General features: G+C 39.9%; 1 protein-coding gene across 1 annotated transcript in view; it reads left to right on the top strand.

Annotated features, from left to right (window-relative positions):
- The window catches only part of ANK3 (ankyrin 3), a 754,092-nt gene that overhangs the window by 75,893 nt on the left and 653,572 nt on the right, over nt 1-24,627 (top strand). The window contains exon 2 of the mRNA XM_056795799.1: nt 12,230-12,268. Within this exon, the coding sequence (XP_056651777.1) occupies nt 12,230-12,268 (39 nt within the window). The remainder of the gene's footprint in view (nt 1-12,229; nt 12,269-24,627) is intronic.

Below are 24,627 nucleotides of genomic sequence, written 5' to 3'. Positions count from 1 at the left end.
GGACTTCCTGGGGAGGAGGTAATTCCTTCCCCAAAGCTGTTGAACCCCACTCTGCAATATCTGGTCTTAGGATTATCTAGATCTCTGAGTCTTTAAGTCACTTGCCCTGGGCCCCACTTCTTGGTCAGTACTTTCTCTGAAGTTCTGGGCCTTCTCTAGTTGCCTGGAGCACTCAGTGATAAATGCTTTGCTCTGGGTAATATAACCCACATATGTCAGAGATGGATCTTGACCCCAAGTCTTTCCAGCCCCGAGGCCAGCTCTCTGACCACCGTTCCATACTGCTTCTTGCCATATGAAGTTCTCATTGTTCCCATATTTCTTTGAGCTCAGGCCCTATGCCCAGAAAGCAAAGAGAATGTAAGTACATCACCCATAAGGGCTAATACATTAACATGGCTTTGTGCATCCTGTTTGCTACTTGCTATTGGGTAATATGGATCCAAAGACAAAAGGGTTCTTATTCTACTAAGCAAAGACGATTATCTAAGAAGTTTGTTTCAAGATATAATAGAATAGTAGATTCTATAGACCTGGAAGGAAACTTGGAAGACCTGGTGTCAACCTCCTCTCTTCTAGACAAGTTCCAGGATAGTTATACCCAGAATAACACAGTTAGAAAGTACCCGAGGCTGGATTCAAACTCAGGTCTTTGTGACTCCAAGTTTAGCAGCCAAATCCCCGCCTCTTTGATCAGAACATGAGCAAATCCATGAGAGAAATCCTGGATTTAAAAAGTATGCTCTGTCAGACATTTCCTAGCTATATGACCCTGGACAAGTCACTTAACCCTGTTTGCCCAGCCCTTACCACTCTTCTACTTTGGAACCAATACACAGTATTGGTACTCATGGAAAGTAAGAATTTTTTTTAAAAAGTATGCTCTGAATGCCTTCATTTGTCACAATGGATGGCTAGGGGATCTTCTGGACCTTCGTATCTCCACAACATACTTCTCATTGACATTTTGATTTTCTAGCCAACATGTTTTATAATGTAGAACTTATTTATTCCACAGAACATTTCTTACAAATGCTGCAGGAAATCTTGGGTCTTTAGGCATCACCTCTTAAACTTTCCTGTTGCCCTGGGTATTCATTAGTATTCCACCAAGGCCTGGTTGCCATGGAGAATGTGTAGCTGTATGGTGGTTACCATGGCAACTGCCCAACATTATGTATTTTCAATATCAAGGCTCTTGAGATTAAAGGGAATCTGAGACCTCATCAGTTTATTGATACAATAATGAAAGCAAGACATAAATTGATGCTTTAGTATCTTAATATTGAATCAATATTTTAAATGTGGTATCTGGCACTTCACTAGTCATATAAATTAAATAGAAACAAAACCTTTCTAGCAAATGTACTGTTTGGCATCTAAAGCTCTTCCTAGTTTAGCTCTGGTTTACATCTTCGGCTTATTTCTAATTCTTCCTCTTCCTGCTGTCTACATCCCAGCCAGCCTGGCTTATTAGAGGGTCCTCATGTAGGACATTCCATCTTCTACCTTGGAGACTTTTCCCAGGCTGGAGCCCGTGCCAAGAACGGCATCCCATCTCACCTCTGTCTCTCAGAGCCCCCAGCTTCCCAAAGTACCACCTTCTACAAAGAAGTCCTTCCTGGTCACCTCATTTGGGAGTGCCTTCTACCCACTGAAATGAATGCATTTAATTTGGGTGTATTTTGTATTTATCTGTGTATGTATAGTTTTCCTCTCTGTTGAATGTAAGCTCCTTGAAGGCAGGGACTGTCTTTTGCCTCTTTGTAGCCCTAGCACTTAGCACAGTGCTTAAAAATGTTTATTGGTTATTGTCTTGTTTTTCATCTTTGTATCACCCTCCCCCTGCACAATGCCTAGCACACAGTAGGTGCTTGACCCAAAGCTTGCTGAATGAATGAATCATGAATCCACCAGTTGAGCTGAATCACTGTTCCAAGCTGTACCTTTGGGTTTCATCAGCCCTTTAGATTTCTGGCAGGTACCCAAACAAGTGTATTGTGAGGCTCTGGGTCAACTCTTGGCCAGTTTTCACTGCCGTTTTCTCCTGTGTGACTGTCTGCATAGGGAGTGTTTTTGGATGAGTGAGTGTGTGAGGAGGAGAGGGAAGGGAGAAAAATAATTTGGGTTTTTTGCCTTAGGTATTGAAGTTAGAAATAAGGAAGGGAAATGGCTAGATGACTCATTGCTCATTAAAGCATTAAAAAAGGAAAAGAGAATAAGCCATTGAAATGGCAAATCCCTGAGGTGGAGAGGAGTCTGGGACACGTCATAACAAACAGTGTTGTATGTCCAGAATTTTAGAAATATTAGAAGCAGGATGGCAGCTTTTAGTATATAACAAAAAGCTTTGCCTTTTGGAAATGTTTTGTTCCCTATATGCCACAGCTTGCCTTGATTCTTTTATAAAGACTCTCTGGTGAAATAGTAATACAATATGACTAATCGGATTGGCAGTTAAATTAAGATGAATTTGTATTAATGCCACAAAGAGGTGCTACCAAATGGTGCAGTGGGGTGGAGAGCCAGACCTGAATTCAAATTCAGCCTCCAATATATACTAGTTAAATGACCTTGGGCAAGTCCATTTGCTTCAGTTTCTTTGCCTGTAAGAAGAGAATAATAAATGTCCTCCTTCAAAGCATCGTTATGAAGACCAAATGAGATAATATTTGTAAAGTGCTTGGCCCATTGTGGTGCTCTATAAATGCTTATTCTCTTCCCCTTCCTCCCAAATAACACACAAAACAGTTTAAATAATGCTTCAATGTTCACATAACACTTTTCTTTCAATGACAAAGTGAATTAACTTGTGAAAGTGTGAATGTCATGCCCATTTTACACATGAGACAACTGAGGGTCCATTTGATGAAGTGATTTCCTTGTAGTCACCTAGCTAATCCGATCACAACTGGGATTTGAATCTAGATGTCACAGTTCCAACCCCCAGACTGCCCCAGCTGGACCCTAGGCTGGCATGCTCCCTGCCCCCCATTCTCTTAGAATCCTTTACCAAGCCGCTTCCCAAGGAGGCCTTAGTAGACTTGACCTTCCTCACAGATGCTGTCATCTTCCACCTGAAAAAGACGTGCATTTATTAGAGAACTATTTTCTGTTCATTTATAGGAATCATATTATAAGGATATACACAGACCCAAGTCCATGTATGTGTATATGCACATTTAAATGTTTATATCATGTGTGTTTATATATGCATCTGTATGTGTTCTGATTGCCTCTCCCAGTAGATAGCAAGTTCTTGGAAGGCAGGGACTTGCTGGTTTTGATTTTGATATTTCTGGAGCCTGACACATAGTAGGTGTTTTCTAAGAGCATGCTGATTGGTTTATTTCCACTCTCCTGGCCCATCTTATCCAGAACCAAATAAGAAACAAAAAGCACATGTGAAAATATGAGCTCCAAATTCCTTAGAGTTTACTAAAAGGAAAACCCATTCATGTGTTTGTGTTTCTGAGTGTGAGATAAACTTTTATAAAATAATAATAATTCTTTAGTTCCTGAATAAATTAAGGATCTATTTTGCATTTCTACACTGAAAGGATTTGATTGCTGATATTTACATTTTTAAACTGTATCTAGTTTTCAGTTTGATCTTACTTTTTAGTTGATTATATGAATCAAATATACACGCACACACGCATGTATGTGTATGTAGTTACATATACACATATGTGTACATGCGTGCATGTGTGTGTGTATATATGCCAGACCTATATGTGGGTAGACTTAGTTCGGTGAGTCAGATTAAGTTATTGCTTGCATCTCTAAACCTGTCAGAAGATGTGCGGCTGGCTCTCTGATCTCCCTTGGTGGTGGTGCTTTCTGGGAGCTGTCCAATAACTTGCTGTCACAGCCTGGTATTCTCTTGGGTCATGTCAGGAGAGCCCCTTCTTTGGATGCACAGTATTGGAGATGCTAAGAGAGGGGCCACGGGGCCATAACTCACCTTTTCTGAGCAGAAGAGGTCAGACAAATCACTCTTGTATAAATAACTGGAACCAGCCAGAATTTCTTCGAGAATCCTCAAAGCCAAAGACGGATTTTGAGGTGCAGCTTGTGTGGGGGAGGTGTCAGATGTGCCAGGAACAATTCAGAAAGCCAGGCTTGCCAGTGCTCTTGGTGTAGTGAACCGAAGATGATTTGTTTCCAGAGAAGTGGTTCTGGAAGTTACTGAGAGTGGACTAGCCAGCTTCCCTGGCCAGAGAGCCCAGGAAGGATGATAGCTGAAGAGCAGAAATGTAGCTGGATCCATACTGATTGAAAGTTGGAAGGTACCTCAGCGGCCACCTGATCCATATTTTACAGATAAAGAAATTCCATGTTTCCTTTCCTTAAAGAATTGAAATGACTTTCCCTGAGATCACTCAGTCATTCAGTGGGAGAACTAGAAATCGATCCTATACTCTCTGATTCCAGATCCAGTGCTCCACCCACTAGGCTGCCTGGTCATTTGGTATGATACACAAAATCATATTGGTGGAAATCTGGAAGCATATATCACAATTCCATTTCATGCCCAAACTACCTTACTATAAGAAGTTATTAAGTTTGAGCTCAATTCCACTTTTCTAAATAAGAAAAAGATTCAGGGCATGAGAATGTAGGTTGTGTTATGCTTTTAATGGTCAAGGTTAATGAGGTCCAGTTGAAGACATCACCTTGATATATTACCCAGCTCTTTCTTCCATGGACTTTGAGCCAGTAATTAAGCTGAAAAAAGAAATTAAGGAAAAAAATAGCTTTCTCCAGTAGTTTCAGTTGGCATTGATGAGCTCAGCTGTTCTTTGGGGGTAGCTAGCTCCACATTATGGTTTTGGAATCCAACACTGCATATCTAATTGAATTCCACAGTTAATCAAAAACTTTCTGGGAAACCTCCTTCCTTGGCTGCCATCACATTCAATTTCTCCTTTTCAACTCTTTTCTCTCTAGTTATCTCTTTTTCTCTCTGCTTTGCAAGCTTCCCCTTCCCTTTTCTGCTCTCTAAATGTGAATGTTTCCCAGGATGCATCCCTCGGGCCTCTGCTCTTCTCAGACTCCCTGAAATCTTATTGGCTTCCATGACCTTGACTTGAATGGCTCCCAAATCTACAACACTACCCCTCAACTTTTTCTGCGAGGTCCAGTTCTATAGCTCTAGGATATCATACAATTATGTAAATTATTTAAAATGTTCATGGAGCAAGTCCCACTTCTTAATAGCTGATCTTTATATCTCATGTTCCCCATATGATTCATTTCACAAGAAGTCATGAAGGGAGGGTGGAACTACAAGTATTTCATAAATGAGGAAACTGAGGTTTAGGGAGGCTGTGATTAGTGGGCTGTGATTGCCCACTATGTGTTAGAGGTGATATCTAAATCCTAGTCTTTCCAGAGGCAGTCCTGTTTTTCTCTCTAAAATAGTCTTGTTGATTTGTTTTTGTTTTTACATCATTGTCTCTTTCCAATAAACCATCCATGTACCAGGGAACTCTTTTATAATGAAGTTAAACAAGATAGGTGGGCAACACAAACTAATTCAGCAGCTGTAGCTGATAGCTCAGGGGCCCTCTATTCCTGGAGTTTGCTTGCCATCTCTACCCAGAAAAAGGAAGAGTGCCTCATCATTCATTTTCTGTGGCATACAATCAGAATTCTAGTGTTAGAGAAATGCCTTCATTTACATGATTATAGACACTGCCTAGATTATTCTATTCTTAATGCTTTCTTTGATTTTCCTCAATTCATATGAGTTTTTCTATGTTTCTCAGAATCCCTTATTTCTTCTTCTACTTTTTTATGTTGTAATACAATCCATTTGATTCCTATATCGATCTTTGTCCAGTTGGTTCCCAAGCTATGGACATCCCATTGGATTCCAACCCTTCTCCTCTAGTGTTCTTTTTCCATTGTTTTGCCTCTCCAAGAAGCCTCCTGCAATCACCCAAACCAAGTACAAATTCCTCCCCTTCTGAACTTCCATTGCCTATGTTGGCAATTCCATTCTTCCAGGTATTCTTCCTTCTAAAAACTTTCTTCAGTTCAATAGCAGTTCAGTTAAAAGAAATACTTATATGTAGTCTCTATGCTTTCTAGTTAGCTCTTAAGAATTTTTTCAATTACATGTAGAAATAATTTTTGACAATTGATTTCTGACATTTTGTAACTCAAAGTCTATCCCCATCTCCCCCTCCACCCTCCCTGAGGTAGCAAATAATTGGATATAGGTTATTCAAATGCTTTCATGCAATTCTTGTTTCTATACTTCCCATTTCCCATATATACTGTTCTGGTTCTGCTCACTTCACTTTGCATCAGTTCTTATCAGTCTTTCCAAGTTTTTCTGAGCTCATTCTTATCATCATTTTTTATGGTGCAATAGTATTCCATTACAACCATATATTACAACTTGTTCAGCCACTTCCAAATTGACGGACATCCTGTCTTATCAGTTTCCAATTCTTTGCCACTACAAAAAGAGCTCCTAAAATAGTTTTGTACAGGTAGGTCTTCTCTTTATCTCTTAACAATAAATATTGGATAAACAAATGGCAAAAAACAATTTAAAGAAATTTAAAATAAGTAGATCATTAGATTTGTTGGAAATATTCATCATTTCCATTATTTACAAAGCATAATTATTTATGTATCACTTTAATGGCTTCATTTTTACCAATTTCTAAACTTATGTTTTTGGGGGAGGTGGTGGGTGTCCCATTATTCAGGTCTTCAGGTAGAGTCTAGGTGATTATTTGTCACCTGTCTCATAGAGTGGATTCCTTTTGGCCTCTGAGGTCCCTTTCAGTCCTAAAAATCTGTGATTCTGGGAACTCACACTATTGCTAAAAAGCTGACTTGTAAGTAACATGTGTCAAATTGAAATAGTTGAGAAGAGGCAAAGTTATTTAATGAATGAGTTCACAGTCCTCTTTTAAGGAAACTTTTCTTAGAACCTTCTCCTCTTCTTCATTTCACTCTTGGTTCTATTTTTATTCTTTTGGCCATAAATGGTACTGGATCTAGCTTCAGATCCCTCTCATGACCTCTGTGACTTTGGGCAATTCTCTGGGCCTCAGTTTCTTCATATGTAAAAGAATGTGATGGACTGGGGAATCTCCGAGATCCATTTCAGTTCTAGAACTCAAATCTTTTATTTTTTTATGGGTGAATCAAGGGAAGTGGTGATCAGGGATAAGAAAAGCAAAGATAATTCAAGCAGTTTGGAAGGAAAGGAGATGTGGGCATAGTGAGACCCGCACCCTAGATGTAGACCCAACATGTATATAGCTCTTCCGCTTGGCAGTGCATTTAAAATGTTCTTATTTGTTTCTCACATCCCTGTGAGGCAGGTGATTTTTATTATTTCCATTCTACAGTTGAGCAAACTGAGCCTGAGAGAGGGAGACTAAGTGACTTGCTTGGGATCATATAGTTAGTCTGAGGCTGGATATGAACTTAGGTCTTTCTGATTTCAAGTCCAGCACTCTCTCCGCTTCATCACCTAGCTACCCCTAGTATTTCAGAGTCCAAAGTTCAAAGACATCAGAGAAAAGAGAAGTTGGATGACACGAGCCCAAATTTTTTGTTGTTAAGACGTTTCAGTCCTGTCTGACTCTTCAGGACCCCATTGTGGTTTTCTTGGCAAGGATACTAGAGTGGTTTGGCATTTCTTTCTCCAGCTCATTTACAGATGAGGAACTGAGGCAAACGTGGTTAAGTTACTGATCCAGCTAGTGTCTGAGGCCAGGTTTGAATGAAAAACAATGAATCTTCCTGATTCCAAGTCCAGTGCTCTATCCACTGCATCAACTACCTGCCCCTAATTGTTTTAGAGGCAGAAGGATGAGAGTTAGGTTGGGAAGCCTCAAGAATGAGGTTCTGCAGAAAAAAAAATATCTGCAGATAATTATGCAGATAAAAAATATAAGGAGAGAAGATTAAAAAAATGAGGAGGAAAAGAGAGACTTGTACAGAAAGACCCATGGGGAGGCTCACAGAAATGATACAACTTATATTTTTAAAGGACACATTTATTTGATGGCTGCAAGGGCAGATAATGTATGATGAGTTCAAGACAGTGTCGTGAGCCTGAAGGGGCAGCGCTGGACATGCTAAAGGTCCAAATGAGCCAAGGCTGGTGAAAAACACTAGGAACAACCAAAAGGCAAGGCTTTCATTTCCTTAGTTCTTAGGTGAAAAGAGGAGGATTGAAAACAAGGTGAAGGATCATTGTTCTGGCAGAATGGGATGATGCCAATGGCAACCACGACTTGCCTTCCAGATCCTCTGCTGAGCCAGTGACCTTTAGATTGGAAACATAACAGGGAGGAGAAACCCAAGATAAACAAGGAAATAATGAAAGAGCACCTGATTGGCTATCCTGAAGAGGTTCAAGTCATTGGGCCCAGAAGAAATATATCTGAGAGTGATAAGAACAGACTTCAATAGAACCTTAAGGTCTGCAAATCTCTTTATACATATCATGGCCGCTGACTCTAGAAACAAGTCTTGGAGGCAAATACTATAACTGTTATCACCATCATCATCATTTTCACTTTAAAGATGAAGAACATAAGGCTCAGAGAGCTTTATCATAGTCACATAGATGCTAAATGTCAGGAGCAGGATTTGAACCCATGTCTTAACCTGATTCAAACTCCAGCTCTCCTTTCACTGTACTTTGTAATGCTTATCTAAAAGAGCATTAAAACTGGAATATATGACTGCTTTTTTGTCAGTCTGAGTATTTGACAATTTCATAACTGTTCAGCTGTTTCATTGAAATTGATGAATGTTTGCTTACTGTTTTTTTTTTTTTAAACAAAATAGCTTCTAATGATTTCCTTTATTTCTACATTTCATGTGATTTAATTTTTTTTTGATCCTAGCAATTTGGTCTTCTTCCTTTTTAAAATCAGACCAGGTAATGGTTGGTCTCTTTTGGTTTTGAAAAAAAAAAGCTTCTGGTGTAATTTACCAATTTAATAATTTTTGCTTTCAGTTTTTTCTCTCTCTTCATGTGTCGAATTTCCATTGGCTATTTAGGGTTTTTTAGGTTTATTTAGCTTTTTTTGACTGTATAATGATGACATGGACTTGACTTCTTCTGAGTTTGTGTTTTGAGCATACTTGCTCCAGAATATTTCCTTTTTTCCCAGTGTTTGCGTGAGTTTTTTTTTGTTGTTGTTTTTTTTTGTTTTTTGTAGCTTTTCATCGTATGCTCTGGAATGGCAGAGTCAGGTTCTGTTTGGTTTCTTCAGTTAACATTTGCTGTCAAAGGTAGGAGCACAGACAGACTTCAATGACCCCAATTAGTGCTCTGTTTGTCCCTATTGGACTGTCCCTGAGCAAGGCATGGTGGAGTCCCTCCTCACCCCCCCCCCCCCGCAGGCTTCCTTGGTGAGGATGTTGGGTGCTCTTTGTCCTTCTGGGGTTCATTGTCACGGGCTTTTTTAATTCGTGGAAAAGAGAAGAAGGGCCAAGGCTGGATCCCTCTGTGTTGTCCCTCTTGTCCTATTTAACATCTTTAATCAGTTACTTGAGTTAAGGTATAAATGGTATACTTTCAGATTTTCAGTTGATATATGGTGTATTCCTGGAAAGAATGGGGAAAAATTGCCTTCTTCTCTTCCTCCTCCTCCTCCTCTTCCTCCTCCTCCTCCTGCTGCTGCTAAATGTTGGTTCCAAGGCAGAAGAGCGGTAATGGCTAGGCAATGGGGGTCATGTGACTTGTCCAGGGCCACACAGCTAGGAAGTGTTTGAGGTCAGATTTGAACCCAGGACCTACCATCTCTGGGCCTGACTCTCAATCCACTCAGCCACCCAGCTGCCCTCCATGCAGTAAACTTCTTGAGGTCAAGAACTGTCTTGCTTTTTCTTGGTATATGGTAAGTACTTAATAAGATACTCCCATTTATTCATTCATTCATTGCGGTTTCTTGAGAAGATAGGTCATCTGGGCAATTAAAAGCTGCTTGTCGTCGGACTTCAACCTGCCTTTCCCCCCTCATTTCACACATATTTAGTTATATAAACCCTCAGACTCTTTTCTCTTCCTAACTTCATGACTGCCCAGGGCTGCACCATCTTCTTAATTAGATGGGCCGCCATTTGTAACTCCTCACTTCCCCCACTTTCATCCCCATATCCAATAATGTGCCTTGTCCAATGCTGGACATTGGAGAAAAAATATTTTTAAGATCTCTTTGAAATAGATGCAAGATAACTTTTGAGGAGGATCACTCATACCTGCGGGATCAAATAAGTAGTATTTATTACATATCTGCAATGTGTAATGAACTGTTAAAGATAGAAACACCAAAAAATGTAACCATTTTTTATCTTGAGTAGTTCAGGAAACTCAGTCTTTGGGTTCTGAAATATTCACAATAAGACACTTCTATTCATTATCTTTTTTTTAAAGCCATGAAATCAATTTCTTACTTTAACATAAATTTGGTTCTTTTCTAGTGATAATTTTGTACCGCTGCTGAAACCCAATGATCTTCCCATTCCAGGCTATTTTTGTGGCTTTTTCTAAAATAAATAACCTCCCTGTCACATTAGCCAGCTTCAAATGACTAACTGGTTTGTCCAGTTAGATATTAAGTTGTGGGATTTTTGACATGAGTGATTTCAAAATTGCCACACCACTCTCGATGGTTTGTATTGCACAAACATTTCTGAATGCTTAATTAGATGCAAGTACTAATAGCCTATAGATTTACCTAGTGAAGTCAATGTGTACTCTGTTTTAGGGACTTCTGACTCTGCTCTGACCATTAAATTGAATATATATGGTCCAAATAGTATATTTAGAGAATAGGAATAATTCTTTCTTTCTTTCTCTCTCTCTCTCTCTCTCTCTCTCTCTCTCTCTCTCTCTCTCTCTCTCTCTCTCTCTCTCTCTTTCTACCTCTCTCTCTCTGTTTCTCTCTCTCCCTCTCTCTGTTTCTCTCTCTCCTTCTCTTTCTCTCTCTGTTTCTCTCTCTCCCTCTCTCTGTTTCTCTCTCTCCCCCTCTCTTCCCCCCTCTCTCTTTCTTTCTCTGTTTCTCTCTCTCCCTCTCTTCTTCCCTCCCTCCCTCCCTCCCTCTCTCTCTTTCTTTCTCTGTTTCTCTCTCTTTTTTTCTCTGTTTCTCTCTCTCTCTCCCTCTCTTTCTCTCTCTGTTTCTCTCTCTCCCTCTTTCTCTAATCTCCATATATACATTCATCCATATACATACCTTATATAAACATCTCTCTCCATATATATCCATAGATATATCCATATATTTCCATATGTGCATATAAACATGTATGTGTATGGGAAAAGAGCAGTGGCATTAGCAGCAGCAGCATGCCCTTTCTGTTTTGCTTGTTGGTAAACCATATTAGAAAGAATTAAACTCAAGAAAACATGGAGAAGGTGACATGTTCTCCTTCACCAAAAAGCTTTAAGAAAAGCCTGGATAATCACTTATGTCCACAAAATTATAGGTCTAGGACTGGAAGGTCTCTCAGAGGTATTTCAATCCCTTCATTTTATATCTGGGAAAACTGAGACCCAAGGAAGCTAATGACTTATGTTAGGTCATATAAGTATCAAGGATTAGATGTTGGATTTGAACCCAAGTCCCATAACTGCAAAGACAGCAGATAATACATCCCCTCCCTTGTCAGATGGATCCCAGTGGGGTTTCTTTTGGGAGTTCTGTATCAGATGAGATGGTTACAGAAGCAATTCTCAACTCTGAAAAGCCGTGATTCTCTGGGTCATCTTGTAATAAGTGTCAAAATAAGTGCTTTATAATATGATTACATTTTTCTACTCAGGGAAAAATGATTTTATTTTTGTACTGAGTTGTCATAGCTTTATATTTGAAATTTTAGACATTTTTGGCCGAAGTTTTGGACCTTAGAAGAGCTGAGTTGACTCTCATCTTCAACCATTACAGCTTTCTATCACCCATTTATTTATCAATCTTTAAGTTTTGTGGTTGCCTTTGATTTTGGATTCTATCACTCTGCTGCATTTAAGGGAGCATCAATCGCAAGCCCCCTTTCTGATCCGACCTCCTTTTCATTGGCTGACTTTGTATATCTCTCATCGTCGTTCCTCTGTAGGTCTAAGAACATATGCGTTATGCTTCCACAAATGAAACGTATTTTGATTAGATTCACAAATTGCTCATTAATGGGATGTGACATTTCTTGTTTGTGCTAACTGTTGGTTTCCTTTTTCCCACAGGGTAACCATGGATCCTATAACCCACGAAGTTCTAGAAAGGTAAAAATAAAATTTTTCTCAAACTTGAGACAGGTCTTCTTTTTTAGTTTGACACATCATTTCTCTGTTATATACAATGTTCACAAATCGACAATAATAATTACTTCCTCCCATAAAATCCTGTGAAGTAGGTCATATGAGGAGTATTTAATCCATACTTGACATATGAATTATGGGATAATAATAGCACCTGCCTTGCATGTGGGTTTTGAAAACATTTAGTACAGGCACTTAGTAGGCACTTAAATGCTTGTTTCTTCCTTTTCTTTCTTCAGTGACTTGGTCAGGATTATATAGGTAGGAAAAGGATTTGAACTCAGAGCTCTTGACTATGCATCAACAGTTCTTTTCATTTTGCTAGTTTCTTTTTGAAAGTACCTTAAAAGCAATAGCAACAACAACTAGAAAAAGTCCTGTAAGCATCATTTGTCAAAACCGTCTCTCACTTATGTTTATAATGTGGAAATGTATCACAAATCTCCAAGAAGTAGGTAGATATTGCAGATAGGCAAATTTAGATTTGATCTGAGGAAATTCTTGAAAGCTGTCAACAAGTGGAAGGGGCAACCCTGGAGGTAGTGAGCTCCCTGGGACCAGAGGTCTTCAAACAGAAGCTGTAACCATTTGTCATGGATGCTGTGCAGAATGTGATGGTTTAGGAATTCCTGGACTTATTTAACAGGACATTAGAACATTTGTTCTAATGATGACTCCTTCGTGAATCAGTAGGAAGCAGAAGATATCTCAAGGCAACACGTATTTTTCACTATTTTGGTAGCAATTCAAGATTTCCCATGGGGCCAAGTAAGCATCATTCATCAAACCCTTCTCTCACTTATGTTTATAATGTGGAAATGCATCACAAATCTCCAAGAAGTAGGTAGATATTGCAGATGGGCAAATTTAGATTTGATCTGAAGAAATTCTTCCTAACAATGAAAGCTGTCAACAAGTGGAAGGGGCAACCCTGGAGGTAGTGAGCTCCCTGGGACCAGAGGTCTTCAAGCAGAAGCTGTAACCATTTGTCATGGATGCTGTGCAGAATGTGATGGTTTAGGAATTCCTGGACTTATTTAACAGGACATTAGAACATTTGTTCTAATGATGACTCCTTCGTGAATCAGTAGGAAGCAGAAGATATCTCAAGGCAATACATGTTTTTCACTATTTTGGTAGCAATTCAAGATTTCCCATGGGGCCAAGGGGCTGGTGATCTAACCTCATAGCCAGGAAGATCTGAGTTAAAGTGCCGACTTCAACACTTACCATAGAAAAACTTAGGGGAAGGTATGTTGTACAGTGGATGAAGCCTTGGATAAGGAGTCAAGAAAAATTGAATCCAAATCCAGCTTCAGATACTTCCTAGCTGCAGGACCCTGGGCAAGTCACTTTACATCTGTTTGCCTTCAGTTTTCTTACCCATAAAGTGAAGATGATAATAATAGCTCCTACCTCCAAGGGTTGTTGTGAGAATCAAATGAAATAATATTTGTAATAATATTTTAAAACCTTAAAGCACTATATAATGACTTCTTATTATAACTACTACCATTACTATCTCTACTACTACAACTAGTAGTACTACTGCTACTACTCAGATTTGGAGTGCTTCTAAACAACTTAATAAGACTGTAAATTAAAACATTGGTAGAGAAGGTTTTCTCACCGGGGAGTTCTCCCTACTAGCCCCTTTTTAAGAGCTGGATAAGACCTTTGAGATCATCTAATCAAGTGCTGTGAAACACAAGGTCCTTGGACCACATGTGACCCACAAAACTCTGGAGTGTGGCCAGACTAGACCAAAATGTATTTGGGAAATATTTAACATAATAAACAAAAATATAATAATTCATAGATAGTGTTAATGTTTTTCTAAGTTTAAAATGGCTATCATATATCATCTTTATTTCCAAATATATCACCCCTTGTAACAACAAAAAAAGAAAAACAGAGGGAGACAGCAAAATAAATCAACCTACCAACTATATCTGATGGTATAGACATTGTTCCATTCCTCTTATCCCTTACCTCTATAAAGAAGAGAGGTATATTTTCTCCTTTTTTCTTTAGACTCAAGATTGATAATATAATCAAATAATTTCTAGGTTCTTTTGTGGGAAGAAGAAGTTGCTCTTTTTATTTACATTTTTGTAGTCATTATGTGTGTTGTTTTTCTGGTTCTGCTCACTTTAGTTTGCATCTGTTCATATAAATCTTCTAATGTTTTTCTGTACACTTCACATTCATTATTACTTAGAGTCCCATTACATTCTCTATGGAAATCCCACTATGACTTTTTAAAAACCTTTATATTCTATCTTAGAATCTATTCTAAGGCAGAAGAAAAGTAAGGGCTAGTCAGTGGGGGTTAAATGACTTGCCCAGAGTCACACAGCTTGGAAGTGTCTGAGGTCAGATTTGAACCTAGGACCTCCTGTCTCAAGGCCTGGCTCTCAATCCACTGAGACACCTAGCTCTGTACTCCCCCTACCCCCCCCCCCCCCATGGCTTTTAAAAGATTTATTTCATCTTTCTTTGTGATGGCAAAGAACTGGAAATGGAATGGATGGTTGTCAGTTGGGGAATAGCTAAACAGGTTTTGGCATATAATTGTGATGAGCTACTCCTGTGCTATAAGAAATCATAAACAGGGTAACTTTGCAAAAACATGGCAAGATCTCCATGAAATCATGAAGAGTGAAATGAGAAGAACCAAGAGAACATTATATATAGAAACTGAAATATGTTTTAAGAATGTCTGGTATATGTTCACCTCCAGAGAAAAACCGATCAATAGAAATAAGCAAGATGTATGTTTTTGTCAAACGATGTCTTCTCTAATGGGAGGAAGGGAGGGAAGGATGGAATCAATGGGGTATATTTATGCAACAAACAAATAAAATTTTAAAAATACATTGAAATGTCTGAAATTGTAAAAAATATTTAGCATGTATGATTTCTCCTTAATGTATTAAATATGTGATTGATGGTCAAATAGATAATAGACTACATAACTTTTATGACTGTTACATCTCAATATAGTAATTAAAAATGAATTATTTTATTATGAGTACGATGACTTCTTGCTCTCCCAGTTAGATTCTACTCATCCATTTGTGTTCAACCCACCCTTCCTCGTTCACCTTTTAGCTCTTCCCTTTGCCTGCTGATTCATTTCTTTCCCTTCCTTTCCTCTCCCATCCTCTTCATTTTCTCCCAATCTATACGATCCCATCCAATTATTTATTTTCAGAATGGAAAGCAAATAGTAGTATTTTAGGAAATTGGTTTGTTCTTTTTTATTACTCTTTTTTAATCTCCCATGCCAGGGGCTTGCCTAGTCGAGGTTTGAATATAGATATTTATAAATTAGACTTGACATCTTCATATTGTTTTTTAGTTTGAAATATCAATTTATTCAAGAGAACCTGACTTCCTGTGTTGGCATTGTTAAATTTAAATGAATATCCAATAACTTCAAGTAGTATATTTTATAAGATTTATTAATAATCATTTGAAGGAGAAGAAATAAAAGAACAAAAGTACCAAGTATGACCACATGTAAAATGCTCCTGCCTGGCACTCACCCAGCCTCCACCGGCCATCTTCCCTATAACAGAGAGAGCAGTTGGAGATACACTCACAACTTTACAAACTGTAAGGACATAATGTGAGAATGAAGATGGATTGCTGGGAGAGAGTCCGGGGGACCAAATCCTAATTACTCAGCATCATCACAGTTATCAAACATGGAATGTGAGTCATCAGTAACAGTGAATAGCACAAGATATCAAGTGAAGAATATGGTCATAAAAGCCATCAAAATCACCTGAGATCTTGGGTGGTCCTGAGTCTGAACAGGAATGCATGGCAATGTCTATTGTGTGAAAAATATTATTTTCAGAGTAAATGCAAGTCATGAAATTCCCATTTTAAGCCTCCTTTTTATAAAGCCCAAAAAGAAAAATGGAGTTTAGGTTGTTAAGACTGGGTAATAGGGTAAAAAAATCTAAAACTGGAAGGGACCTCAGAGGACATGGAATATAACTCTCCCATTTTATAGAAGAAGAAACTGAGATCTGGAGAAGGGAAGAGATGAAATTTTTATATTTAGATAATTTTGAAATTTAAAATTCCTAAGATGGATGTATGTGGAAAATCTATGTCCTTAGATGAAGGTACATGGAAAATTTGCTTATATTTAATTATCGTATGTGGGAGTTATAGCCTTAATGTGTCAAGTTGTGTGTGAATATATATGTGTGACTCAGAAAAGTAACTAGATTAAGGGGGCAGCTGGGTTGCTCAGTGGATTGAGAGCCAGGCCCAGAGCTGGGACGTCCTGGGTTCAAATATGACCTCAGATACTTCTTAGCTGTGTGACCCTGGGCAAGTCACTTCACCCCCACTGCCTGGCCCTTACCACTCTTTTGCCTTGGAACCAATACATAGTATTGATTCTAAGGTAAAAGGTAAGGATTAAAAAAAAAAAAACAGTAACTAGATTAAGGGCTATTCAAAGAGAGGTTATTAAAAAAAAAGAAAAGTGAATTAAAAATTCAAAATTGTTATCCTAAAGCAGCAGTTCTCAACATCTCAATTTGTACCAATGAGAATCCATAATGCATAGCAGGTATTGACATTCTGAATCATAACTAGCAAAATTACAGTTTTGTTTTGTTTTTTAAACCCTTACCTTCCGTCTTGGAGTCAATACTGTGTATTGGCAGAAGAGTGGTAAGGGCTAGGCAATGGGGGTCAAGTGACTTGCCCAGGGTCACACAGCTAGGAAGTGGCTGAGGTCAGATTTGAACCTAGGACCTCCCGTCTCTAGGCCTGGCTCTCAATCCACTGAGCTACCCAGCTGCCCCCAAAATTACAGTTTTGAAGTAGCCACCAAAATAATTTTTTGGTTTGGGATCACTGCAACATGAGGAACTGTAGTGCGGGGCCACGGCATTAGAAAGGTTGAGAACCACTGCTCTAAACTAATATCTAATTAACTAGAAATTAGAATAGAAATCTCATATTGCAATACTACACTTAGCATTCAGTAAGCGATACTGTAAGTCTCTGGTATCATCACATACAAGCCATTCTAAAAGTCTGTGCTTTGAAAACCCAAACAGCTGTGCTCTTGTTCCCAGGTTTGTGGAGAAATGTTGTGTTGTTACTTTTTTTTTTTACTATACTATTTCATTAAATGCTTTTGTTTAGAATAATTATGTATTCTGGTTGACTAATGGCAAACACAATGATGGGAGCTCATGAACTCTGTTTTTTGAGTGGGTGTGGACTCACATTGTAGTTTCAACTGGGGTAACCTTGTTTGGGGGAACACATTTTGGGAGTTGTCGGGCACCCCAGGGTGCTACTTTCAAGAGCAGCAAAGCCTCTAGACAAATATTTAGTCAAAGGTTATCCCTTGTTCATTTCAGTCATGTCTTTCTCTTTGTGACTCAATTTGGGGTTTTCTTGGCAAGGACAGTGGGGTGGCTTACTATTTTCCTCTCCAGATCATTTTACAGATGAGGAAACTGAGGCAAACAGGGTTAAGTGACTTGCCCAGGGTCACACAGCTAGGAAGTTTCTGAGGCCAGATTTGACCTTAGAAAGATAAGTCTTCCTGACTTCTGGCTTGGTGCTCTATGCTCTATGGTACCACCTAGCTGCCCCCTGTCTGTTATTAGGACCATAATCATCATCATCATAGGAAGACAAGTTGGACTGATCCAATGGCCAGGCTGAGAGATGACTGATTTATATCCTGATTATGTCAGGAGAAATCAAGGAAGGCTTCAAGCATATTGGATAGTCCCTGGGTACAGACTTCATGGAAGGACACAGACAAGAGCTGTATGGGTTGTAATCTTCATTGTCGTAGCTTACTTCTAAATGGATGATACACAATCATCTTGAGTATAATTCTTTTATTCTTGTCTTAAAAAAAATAAACCCTTCATGTCTGTCTTAGTATCAGTTCTAAATCAGAATAACAAGAGTGGCAAGGGCTGGACAATTGGGGTTCTGGACAATTGCCTAGGATCTGAGGCCAGATTTGAACCCAGGTCCTCCTGACTACAAGTCTGGCATTCTGTCTATCTAGTTGCCCCTTATAACTCGTTAAAAAGTGCATTCCATTTACCTCCCTTGTTTTTTCAGAACATCTAGTCACTAACCTTTTATTTCGCTAAGCCTTACTCTCCGAAAATAGTTGTCTTTTTTTTTTTAAGTCTTCTGAAGCTTTCTGCTCCCTGTCTGAAATTCGAGGCGATATTTTCTTTGTTTCCTCAACATTTGTTCTTTTTGGGCCAGAGACATCAGACGACAATGTTAAATTCATTTTTACAAGGCTTTTTCCGATGTGTTTTTATGCAGTTGCTTGGTGTACTTACTAGACTGAATATTTGTGGTTCTGCATTTCTAAAAATACATGATTCATACTGTGTACATTATAACTGTGAAACCGTGTTCAGAAGATAAATCCCTGCATTCTGTAGCCAGGCAGGGGCAGCCTTCTTGGGAATCATGCCTCTATCCCCCTGGAATCCCATGATTTGGTCAGGGAGAGTCTCTCTTTACCCATGAAGGGCACAATCTCTTTAAGTATTTAAGCCCTTGCCTTTCATCTTAGAATCAGTACTTCCATCCCCCAATCTGTGGTCATATGATCCCATTACTTCACTTCCCTGGGCTCAAGTTTTCTCATCTGATTAAATGAGGGGTTGGCCTAAATCATGCAGGATGACCTTTCAAGCTCTAGTCCATGTCCTACAGATAGGTCTGTATGATCCCAGAAGCCACTTGTTCTCCTTTGTTCTCAGTGTCCCCATATGTAAAATGAGGGGGTTGGACGACTGAGGTCCTCTCCAGCTGTGAATGACCTTTGAGGTCATTGCGCCACATCTGCATCCTATGATGAATTCTACCTGTGGGAAGATTACAGAAAAGTCACTTCATCTCCTTGGATTTCAGTTTCCTTATTTGTGAAAAGAAGAGGTGGACTAAACGATTCCTGAGTTCCTTTCCAGCTCTGAATCTCTAACCTTCTAGAGGATATAACTATTAGAGAATGTCAGTGATTCACTGGTGTGTATTAGCCATATGAGTAAGAGAGACAAAAGGAGGCCTTTGTGACCATAATCCACGGGAGTCCACTTGGACTGTTGCAGTAGGCTACCCATTGGCGTTCCTGGCCAAATCCTTCTCACTCCAGTCTATCTTCCACTCAGCTCTTGACTTGCTCTCCCTAGAGAGCCCATCTGATGTGTCACCCTCCATTCCATAAATTCCCCTGGCTCCCAATGAACTCCAAGACCAAATGTGAAATCTTCCATTTGCTTTGTAAACTTGATCCCTTCCTACTTCTCCAGCCTTCTTGCTTCTCTTCATGCCTTGGGTACTCATGCCCAGTGATCCTGGTCTCTTTTCCACCCCTCACACTCAAGACTCCAGCTTCTTGTATAACTGGCCATATCCATCCCTGGCGTGCTCTCCTTCTCTTCTCCATCCCCTGGCTCTCCTGATTTACTTCAGGATTCAAGTAAATGCTACCTTCTATAAGAACCATTTCCCATCCTTCTCAATGCCAGCATCTTCACCCTCTAGATTATCTCCATTCATCCTGTCTATAGCTTGCTTGTATGTAGAGGTTTACATTTTGTCTCCCTCGTCTACCCCATTAGACTGGGGGCTCCTTGAGAGCAGGAACTGGCTTCTCACTCCCTTTCTTTGTATTACCAGCCCTTAGCACAGTGCCTGGCACAGAGTAAGAGCTTAACTAAATGCTCGTTACTTGGCATTGTCTTTTAGGGAAAGACATATATATTGCCTTTTGTTTGAAGATAAAGATGTTGAAGATGTTATTGTCCACTATGCAGTATATGGAAAGTACTGCACAATGGAAAGTGGAAAATACCCCAACATATAGAATAGATGGCACAATAGAACCTATTTCAATCCCTTCTACCATCCTGTTTCTTCCTGACTTCAGTTATATCTGACTCTCTGTTTCTATATTGTAGATCCCCTGGCATCGTTTCTCAAAAGTGAAGCCCCCCTTGGTATTTTTGCCCAACATTTGGGTCCTCCTGCCCTAGGACCATACAGCTATTAAAGTCATACTTTAATAGTGTTCGGAAACCCTTTTGGAGCCCTCCCCACCCGGATTCATTCTGTACCAGGTGGTAAGCTAGGCTTTCTTCATCCATCATCCGTCATCTGCACATGGCATCTCTCACTGGTGCTTTTTCCTAGTCGACTGACTGGCAGCTTCCTTCTAATCTTTGCTGATGGTGGACTTGGCTGACCTTATGTAGAAAGAAAGAAAGAAAGAAAGAAAGAAAGAAAGAAAGAAAGAAAGAAAGAAAGAAAGAAAGAAAGAAAGAAAGAAAGAAAGAAAGAAAGAAGAGAAAGAAAGAAAGAAAGAAAGAAAGAAAGAAAGAAAGAAAGAAAGAAAGAAAGAAAGAAAGAAAGAAAGAAAGAGAAAGAAAGAAAGAAGGAAGAAAGAAAGAAAGAAAGAAGGAAGGAAGGAAGGAAGGAAGGAAGGAAGGAAGGAAGGAAGGAAGGAAGGAAGGAAGGAAGGAAGGAAGGAAGGAAGGAAGGAAGGAAGGAAGGAAGTGTGATGATGAAGCACCTCAAGCTGACAATGTGATGTATGGGGTGGACCCAAGACTGAGACTTATGGGAAAAGATAACATATATTCGTGGTTACTCTCTACAGATGGCCCCCCATTTTGGGCCACTCCACAAATTCAATTTTGCAGACAAGGGTGGGGAATGGTCCAGGAGGGACTATGACTGATAGTCACTTTTTTTTGGAACCCATAACTTCTGTCTTAGAATTGATGCTAGGTATTAGTTCTGAGACAGGAGAGATAAGGGTTAGGCATTTGGGATTAAGTGACTTGCCCAAGGACACACAGCTAAGAAGTATTTGAATTTGGATTTGAATCAGAACCTCCTATTTCTGGGCCTGCCTTTCTATCTACTGAGTCACCTAGTTGCCCCTCATAGTCATTTCTTAAAAACTTTTAAACAGGGGGCAGCTGGATGGCTCAGTGGACTGAGAGCCAGGTTAGAGATGGGAGGACCTAGGTTCAAATCAGACCACTGGCGCTTCCTAGTTGTGTGACCCTGGGCAAGTCACTTAACCCCCCATTGCATAGCCCTTACTGCTCTTCTGCTTTCAAACCAATACATAGTATTGATTCTAAGCTAGAAGGTAAGGGTTTAAAAAAACACATTTAAACACTGTTGCTTCTAGGAGCAAATAAAAACACCTCTTCCTAGCTTATAAAGTCCGTCACGTCCTGACTGTCACCAACTTTTGAGAGAATACATAATGTTCCTTTGGCCTGTGGTACAGCATAACTGGGTGTCTTGCTCTTCCTCACATAAGACATCCCATCTCTTACTGACAACTATCCTTCTTGCCTGGGATGCTCTCCTCCTTTGATTCTCCTTTCAAAGCTCAGAATGAATGCTTCCTCCTACATCAGGACTTTCCTGATTCTACCCTGCCTACCCCATCCCTCAGCTACCTATGAAAAAAGAAATCACCTTCCATTTCCTCTGTACATAGTTTATCTGTATTTCCATGTACACATTGTTTCCTTCAATGGATGTCATCTAACTGATTTCAGGGACTATTTCATTTTTTCCATTTGTAGCCTTAGTGCCTGACAAACAGTAGGTGCTTCATAAATGTTTGTTGCTTGATTGAATGAGGAAGTTGTGAATAGATCCCTAAAAGAGAAGGTAATGGTAGAAAACTGGACCCTGGGTGCCTGATATTTCATAGGCAAACATTTCCTTTTACCCTGGACTTGCAAATGTGTGTTAAATGACTGTCTGGGACCATAATACCCACTCATTGAACAATAAACCCATTCCAACTCCTTTTTTGTTTTCTATTTCTGGCGTCCTTTTGTGCAAGAATAAGCCTGGAAGAATGAATGGTCTGGCTAGATGTTGACAGCAAAGTATGTAAAGTATAATTGGTAGAAGAAACAATATAAATTGGAGTTGGAGCTGGAAGCAACCTTGGAAACCAACCCAACTCCCTTCCTTTTGTACATGAAGCTGAGGCCCAGGGAGATAGAATGGCTTTCTGAAGATTAAGATTATGAATATTGGGCGGTAAGGAACTTCAGAGTTCATCTAATCCAGTCACTTCATTTTATAGATTGGGACATTGTGAACCATGTACAATCACACAGGCATCGAGTGGGAAAGGCAGGATTTGAATCCAGAACCTCTGATTATAGAGCAAGTGGGTTCATATCTGGACTTGGCCATGTATTTTCTGTGGGGCCTTGGGCAAGTTGTTTCTTTTCAGGTCACCATTTTATTCACTGTGAAGATAAAGAATTGGGGGGGGGGGGCAGCAAGGTTGCTCAGTGGATAGAGTATCAGGGTCAGAAATAGGAGGTTCTGGGTTCAAATCTAATCTAAGATAGTTTTAGCTGTGTGACCCTGGCAAGTCCCTTAACCCCTTACTGCTCTTCTGCCTTAGAACCAATACAGTACTGATTGATAAGGGTTTAAGAAAGTAAGAGTTTAAAAAATAAATAAAACAAAGAATTCAGATTAGATGATCTCTTAAGGACCCTATTTGCCCTTAGGCTCAATGCGTATTCTTTCTTGGCCATCCTTCATCCTGTTAGGCTGCTCTCCCTCACAGACACCATGCCAGCCCTTTCCCCCGATTTACGTAACCTGAAAACACGCACACAGCATCCTTGGCCTCTGATTTGGAAGGAAGCTCTGGCATGAGAATAATTTGGAGGCGAGAGCTGCCGGGGAGAGTGGTTGCCATGCAACCGCAAGGGCAGCTCACACACACTGGCAGGAGCCAGATATCAAAACACAGAAGGTTTGATTTCCTCTTTGAAAATGGATAGTCTTCTTTCCTCCCTTGTTTTCAGCATCCTTCGCTTTCCATCTTGGAGGGAATTTTGACTTGGACAAGGAGAACCTGGCTTCCTTTGGGGAAGATGTAAGGGACTCCATCTTCCCTCAAAAAAGGGAACACCCCACCCCTAACGCTGGCAGACATGATCATTCATCCCAGAAAACAAGACATTGGAAATGCTCCACTATCAGCTGCTTTGTGGACAAGATGACAGGAAGCGGAGTCTTTCTGGGCTGTCTTGGGTTTCTGTGACCCTTTGACATAAGTCACTTCTTCAGAACATCAGTGCTTCAGGCAGCCCTCCCCCAGAAAGACCTGGCACTCCCATCCTCTTTGACCTTGAAGCCGGGGCTTCCTCGCACTCTTCTTTCTGTAGAAAATCTATTCACACGTCCATCTCTTGACCTTTCCTGCTGTTTATTGAATCCTAATGGTAGCATTTGTTTGAAACACACAAAAGTAAAGTGCTTCTTCTCATTCCTGCAGCCTAATAAACAGGATATAAATCTGGCATCGGCTTCTGATGCATTTCTGTGGGCTTGGATGAAGGGTGATGCTTTGTTCAGCTAAAGAGGCACTTTTAACCCTCTGCAGAGACTCTGGACTTTGGATATCAAAATATAGAATCTCTAAATGTTTTGCTTCCAGTGTGTCCAAAGCACAGAACACTAGGTTTGGAGTCAGAGGAGCTGGATTCAGGTCCTCCCATTATTTTCAATCTGTGTGACCTTGGCCACCTCAACTCTTTCAGACTCAGTTTCCTTAAATGTAAATTGAAAGAGTTGGACTAGGTGAACTCTAAGGACTCGTAAGACTTTCTATTTATGATCATTAAGTGTCGAACTAGACAGGGGCCTTAGAGAAGGTCCTATCTCTGGCCTCTCTTTTAAGGATGAGAAGTCTAGATGGGAAAGAAAGCTACAAATGATTGGAGCCACAGCTTTAGCCTTTGGTTCTGACTCTGAAATCTGCACTAGAAGCATTCAGTAAAGGTGCTCCTTATGTCGAACGCTGTGCTAAGTGCTTCGTGTTAATGGCTACTTGTGATTTTGTTGGCATAGGGAACTCCCAGCAGAGAAACTCTCTTTACCAAGGTAGATCAGGAAGCACTTTGCATCTTCTGTTCTGTCACTTAAATGACTTGCCTGGAGTCAAAAGCCAGTATGTGTTTGTGTCAGGACCTGTAGATCTTTCCGACTTGGGGGTTCCATATGTCAGTCAAAAAGCATTTATTAATCGCTTACTGTGTCCTGGACACTTTAGTTAGTGTTGGGGAAGAACAGCAAAAGGCAGTCCCTGCTCTTTGGGAGCTCATGGTCCACTGGGAGAGACAACATGCAGACAAATACATTCAGGAGAAATTAGAAATGTTCCTGTGTGGTGCTTCTTCTTAGGCACTCAAGATCTTAGGGTCACAGGTGGATGGTACTTTAGAGGTCATTGA

Source organism: Monodelphis domestica, chromosome 1 (assembly GCF_027887165.1).
Source record: "Monodelphis domestica isolate mMonDom1 chromosome 1, mMonDom1.pri, whole genome shotgun sequence".
NCBI lineage: Eukaryota > Metazoa > Chordata > Mammalia > Didelphimorphia > Didelphidae > Monodelphis > Monodelphis domestica.
The sequence above is the reverse complement of the archived record's forward strand: the minus strand, read 5'-3'. Positions and strand labels throughout refer to the sequence as shown.